This window comes from Saimiri boliviensis, chromosome 10, assembly GCF_048565385.1.
Source record: "Saimiri boliviensis isolate mSaiBol1 chromosome 10, mSaiBol1.pri, whole genome shotgun sequence".
Classification (NCBI taxonomy): Eukaryota; Metazoa; Chordata; class Mammalia; order Primates; family Cebidae; genus Saimiri; species Saimiri boliviensis.
The window spans coordinates 72,713,927-72,719,947 of NC_133458.1; the positions used below are offsets into that span (position 1 = coordinate 72,713,927).

Sequence of the window (6,021 nt, forward strand, 5' to 3'; positions counted from 1 at the left end):
CGGGCAGGGAGCACATCAGGAGGAATTGTTGGCCTAGTCAACCAAGGATGGAAAGAGCTTAATGACAAATGCCTTTTGCTCCAGTTATGCACTTTCCTGGGACAACACAGTTTGGAATGAATGACCTGGTATTGAATACTGGATTGGATTTGCACATCCTCCCAACCCTCGGCGACCCCACCCCAGCCCAGAATCCTTTTGTGACCAAACTCATAATTCAATTAAGTCTTATTCCAGAGTAGAACAACATGAAAGAGAACAAACATTTAGGAGAAAAAGGTGTACAGGTCAGGAGGCAGAATAAGGTTCACCTTTCTTAAGGATCCTTTTGTAGGCCCTGGGAGCTAATAAGGATTTCACTCATTGACACAGAAAGAAAACTTGTGAAATGAACTAAGAAAAAACAAAGTAGGCATAGGTTCCAGTGAGGTTTAGTAAAGGCATCAAAGTACAATCTATTCATCCTAGGAGTGGCAAGGTGGGTTTTCTGAAGATTTCCCTAAGCACAGTGGTTAAGTCATCTGGGTGACAGGCTGATGTGGTCTGAGCTGCCTCCTTGGAGCACAGGACTTGGGTGTAGTGGCAGAGTTGGAGATCAAAGAGAAATGTTACCCAAATTGTAACAGGTGAAGCCACGGTTCAGTACAGTTACTGAAGTTCTCCCATCCTACTAATTTGAAAGACATAGAAGGCATTTCAGATTTCACAAGAAGGAGCTTAGGTGAGTATACTAGGATGCTGGTCAAAAAGCCAGGCTGTGATCACCCACAGTTTTTGTTGATTAATTTACCTGCATGGAGTATGTAGGCCTCATCTGATGTAGGTAATCTTCAGCCAGGAGACCTCCGGTTTTATGAGACTACTGCTGGAGACTGATTTTGTGTTGACTTAAGACAGTTGTTCCTTAAGCTCTTCTTTTCAATTTAGCCTGTTTTCTTTTTCCATATTTCCATTCATAAATACTTGGGGTTTGATATGAAAGCATTCCGGCTATTTAATGGCTTGTATGCTTCTTGAAAAAGTAGATTCCTATGGCTAGGGAATTTTAAAGGTAAAGGAAGCTGTACCATAGAATTTCCTTCTTCAAATAAAGTACATCTGAAATATTGGCCTAAATATGCTCCCAACCCAGATTCCCGATTCACATTTTCAGAAGTCCTTTGACTTTTAGTTACTATATTCACAATCATGTGATGATTGTTGACCACAATTTGACTAGGCAACATACAAAATAGGGAATGAAGGAGCTGCAGCCCTTAATACCGGCAAAATTATGGGGATATATTTATGTCTGAAGAAAGATGCTTCGTGTATAACCTATGGCATGTGCAATATATGCATAGATATATTCAAGGCTCTTCATAGCCATTTGCTCCCTGTACATGTATACAGAGACCAGCTTTTGGGTATTTCTACGCATGTACAGGGAGCAAATGACTATGTAAAATAGTCTTTTTACATAGGCGATATGTAAAAACACAGACTACCATGGCTTTGATTTGAAAGGGCTCCTTTTAAAAATCCTCCTTTAGGCTTTCGACCTGGTCATCTCATTCAGTTTTTTCTTATTTATACTGTTGTTTTATACCCAGGCTAGCATGCAGTTCTAGAATTACAATGACTTTAGGTATCCAGGCAAGATACCTAGTAGGTTGGAGGAAGTGGGAGTGTAAGAGGCTAGGAAGAGGTGGAAGGAGGCGGGACTTGGCTTGTTGGCCTTTGCAGTGGTTGTTTGTTTGTTTGCTTTTTGCTTTTAAATATTGCTTCCAAATCTCAAAGTGACGCTAGAAGCACTGGTTTGATGTTTATGGGCCTAATGATTGCTGCATTTATTACAGGTGAAGATATGGTTTCAGAACAAACGCTCTAAGTTTAAGAAACTGCTGAAGCAGGGCAGTAATCCTCATGAGAGTGACCCCCTTCAGGGATCAGCGGCCCTGTCGCCGCGGTCGCCAGCGCTGCCTCCAGTCTGGGACGTTTCTGCCTCGGCCAAGGGTGTCAGTATGCCCCCCAACAGCTACATGCCTGGCTATTCTCACTGGTACTCCTCTCCACACCAGGACACGATGCAGAGACCACAGATGATGTGAGTTGTCCAAGGGAACACCCTAGGGAAACCTCTGAACAAGGAAAGGAGAATCGGGACCTGCTTGTATCTGCGAAAAAGAGCCGAAGGAGCAGGCTTAGAACTCACAAGTGTGGCGAGAAGCCAATTAGGCTCATATTCTCTCTCTCTCTCTTTCTCTCTCTCTTTCCCTCTCCTTCTCCTTTCTTTTCACTTCTTTCTTTCTTCCATTCCTTCTTTCCTTTCCTTTTCCTTTCTACCTTTCTTTTCTTTTTTCCTTTCCACTTTTTTTCTCATTTACCTTCTCTCTTGAGCAATGTCAGTAATTGATCTTGCATCTCAGAGAGAGAAAAAGAGTACGTGTGAGAGAGAAACTGGTTTCTATGCCAGCACTCCTGAAACCCCTTACTGTAAGGATATTAGCCCTTACCCCTTGGGATCCAGGCTCTGAGCTTCTACTTCTTGGGAGAATCCATCAAAATGACTTTTTTAAAAAACAGATTTTCCCCCCACCAGAAGAATCTGTACAAACATGGCAGCGTTTTTACTTGTTTAATGAGTTTAAGACATTACATGATGAAAGAGAAGCATTTCGGACTCCTGCATTTTTATTTACCATTCCTAGACTGACAAGAAAAAGAAAAACTCTCACATAACAGCCCTTCTCTAAAGAGAAAGGAAAAAGTGGCTATAAGATTAGAACGTTGCTACAAAGGGAATGCTGCATGTTTTATCAAAATGCAATGACCAGGAATGATGGTTGATTAAAAAAACAAACAAAACAAAAACCACTCTTTCCCCACCCGCCCCCAAGCCCTGAACTGGAATCAGGAAAGACGGAGGAAATAATCAGAATCACCATTCTATTGCTTTGACACCTTTACTAAGTGAATTGGTGGCATTCACTAAGCTAATAGGGACGTTTATATCAAGAAACATTTCTGTATATATTGTTGAATTTTAGTTGTACATATACTTTGTATGTTTTTGTCTTCTTTCATATATGGAGTAAAAGCCACAAAATGCTAAGAGTGTCTTGTATATTTCTCTCAGTGTGTGTCTCTGTCCCTCTCTTTCCTCCCTCCTCCCTTACTTCCCCTCCCCCCTTATATTTTCTATCACCCTTAAGAAATTCTATTTCCAAATATGGGAAGTCAAATGTATGTGTGTGTGTGTGTGTGTGTGTGTGTGTGTGTGTGTGTATACACACAAACACACATATATATAAACATCAAGTGTCTGCAAAGATGTCAGTTTGCACTGCTAGCCTTTGTCTTAAGTACTTTAACAGTAACCACAGATGTCTCTCAGCTTTCTTGACATATTATGTTTTTATTGTAGTTTCTACACATGTATCTACTTTTTAAACATTAGAATGACCTATCCTCAAGTTAACCTCTAGTCATCACAGTAGTTTCTGGTGCTGAAACTGAGTATTCTCCTTTCCCTTTTCCCAGCCAAAATAACACAGCCATATTTGTCTTTGTTTGGATGCAGTTTTAAAAAATACAGGAAAGAAAAAAATAGAAAGTAGAGTATACCATTATGCCTACTTAATGTTTAAAACCCATTGCCAGCTAGCTAGGTAGGAAAATCCACTAACCTAAATGAAATACATCCTTCCGATCTTGGGGAAAGCACAGAAATAATGAAAATGAAAATTCTTTTCGTCATACAAGCAGGAAGCCCCATACTGCGAGAATTAATGGCTACAGACCTGGGCATCCTTCAAATTATGAACCTTGAAACCACTGAGCCATTTATCAGAAGTCAATAGAGATACTCAGAGTGCTCCATATAATGACAGCGACATACAGTCGTGCAAAAGGACAGTCACTATAATTAGACACAAAGCAAAGACTACTTACCAATATACCCGTTCCTTTTTTTGTTGAGCAACTTCCACGCTCAGTCAGTCTTCAGAATGGTTTAAAACCGATCAGTCTTGTCATTTTCTAGCATTCGTATTGTTACATTAGGAAAAATGTTTTCTTTTCTTTTTTCCCCCTTCCTACTGTGAAACTTTGGGTTCGTAGCTCCCCAGGATCAATTCTGAACAAAGCCTCCAGCTGCAGTACCATCCAATTTGAAGCAGACATTGGGGACAATTTAAGGTTTTTATCCACAAGAAGGTTTTTTTCCATTCTCTTAAATGCAGCCATAATTAGAGTAATTTTTCATGTAGCCCGCTGATTACAGCGTTTTTACCGTCAAAGATAATTACCTGTAATTTTCTTCCACTTTTAATACTAAAAAGCCATCTTTATTTAGATTCAGGAACAGGAAAGGCGAAACAAAAGAGGGAAATTATTCTGTTATTCATACACAAATTGCAGAGACGTAGGACCTAAAATTGAAAATTAACCAAAATTATAATGCTGAAAAGAATGGAAGAGGCTGCAGAAGTACAGCTGGTAGTGGGGCTTTGCTGAATTATTCAAATTACGTTATGGAGAAAGCTACCATACATCGAAACCAACACTAATTTTTCTTTAAAAAAAATTCACCAGATACAAGCCAAACCACTGTGAGTGCATAAAATTCTGAAACCCTGCAAATGCATGTTGACATATTGGAGGTGTTGTCACAATGCATTTGTATCGATCTCTTCATCTCATATCAGGAGTTTAATTAAACAAGAAACTCTGCCAAGTGGTCGCTCCAGACTGCCCTTGGAACTGGGCTTTCTCTGGATTCTCTGAACCTCAAGGGTTAATATTTTCACTCCTTAGAATGTTTTGACCCTATGGTAAGCAAATTCCCGAGGGAGGGATTGGTAGGAGGGGCGTGGGCGAAAGGCATCGCCCAGTGGTGGTGCCTACTACGCCTCCCCACGTTCGAACTCCTCCAGAGGTTGCAGAGTTCGAGTTCTGGAGCCTCGTTCTGACCATATTTCCTATTTAAAAAGAGATAAAGAGGAGGAGAGAGAGAACAATAGCTGGGGGTGGGGTAGAGGAAGAAGGGGGTGAAGGGAATGATTTCTCTTCTCTTCGGCACCAATAAACATCTCATTATCTTTTGACACAACTTAGTCAAAAGGTTTCTGCCCCCGGAGAAAGGCCTTTTTGCACTGGGATGGGAAGCCAAAAATTTCTCCAGCACTTAACATCTCTAGCTGCTTACAGCATTTACAGGGTCAGGAAACAGCGTCATCTATAGATAGAACAGCATGGCTTCTTGCTGGAGTCTTCCTTGGTGCGTTCCTAAATCTGGGTTTTCTAGCTCCCCAGCTGGGTTCTGCGTCTCAGCCAATCACGCCCCTCCAACCCCAAGGTCACAGCGTTTGTGCTCCGCGGGCAGTAACTCCAAGAGCCTCATAGCCCCTCCAACCTCCACCGCCTCCACACCCGAGCTTGAGGCCGGCTATTTCGGAAACCTCCCAAATATGTCGAAGGGGCTACACCGTCCAGAGTTTCATCAGACTACACCTGCCTTTGCAAATGTCCGCATGCCTGTGGTTCTAAAGGAGCACAATCGCAAGCTCCGTTTGATATCTTGTCACCTCAAAATCTAAAATCATGGCCACATGTAAAGACCTCTCTGGATTCACCTAGAATTAGCTGTGAATAATAATTTTCAAATAGATTTTAGCTTGGAATCTCCAGCCGAGTCTCTCCACACCTTATAGAAAAATGTCCTTTTCCCAGGCTTCAGTCACAAGCTGCACCAAATACATCAACGACGTAGAAAACAAGAAAGACAAACGAATACTTCAGGATTCCATTCTCACTCGAATCCTTTCACTCACCAGAACAACACCACTTTTTACTGTTAAAGGGGATAAAAGGTCAGCATTGAACAACATATAAAGCAAAGTTGTAGCCCATAATAAATTATAACGGCAACACGTATGTCTTGGAAAGTGTGAGAAGAGAAATAAGAACTGTTCCTTGAAGTATGCAAGAAATAAAAACTTACCCTTAGTGAGTATCTCTTAAGGAATGATCAGGGTCTAG

At 41.2% G+C, this 6,021-nt stretch overlaps 1 protein-coding gene across 1 annotated transcript in view; it reads left to right on the plus strand.

The window, feature by feature from the left end:
• DLX6 (distal-less homeobox 6) overlaps positions 1-3,094 on the plus strand; it is a 5,448-nt gene extending 2,354 nt beyond the window's left edge. The window contains exon 3 of the mRNA XM_039473043.2: positions 1,839-3,094. Within this exon, the coding sequence (XP_039328977.1) occupies positions 1,839-2,090 (252 nt within the window). The 3' untranslated portion in view covers positions 2,091-3,094. The remainder of the gene's footprint in view (positions 1-1,838) is intronic.
• Positions 3,095-6,021: the final 2,927 nt, after the last annotated feature.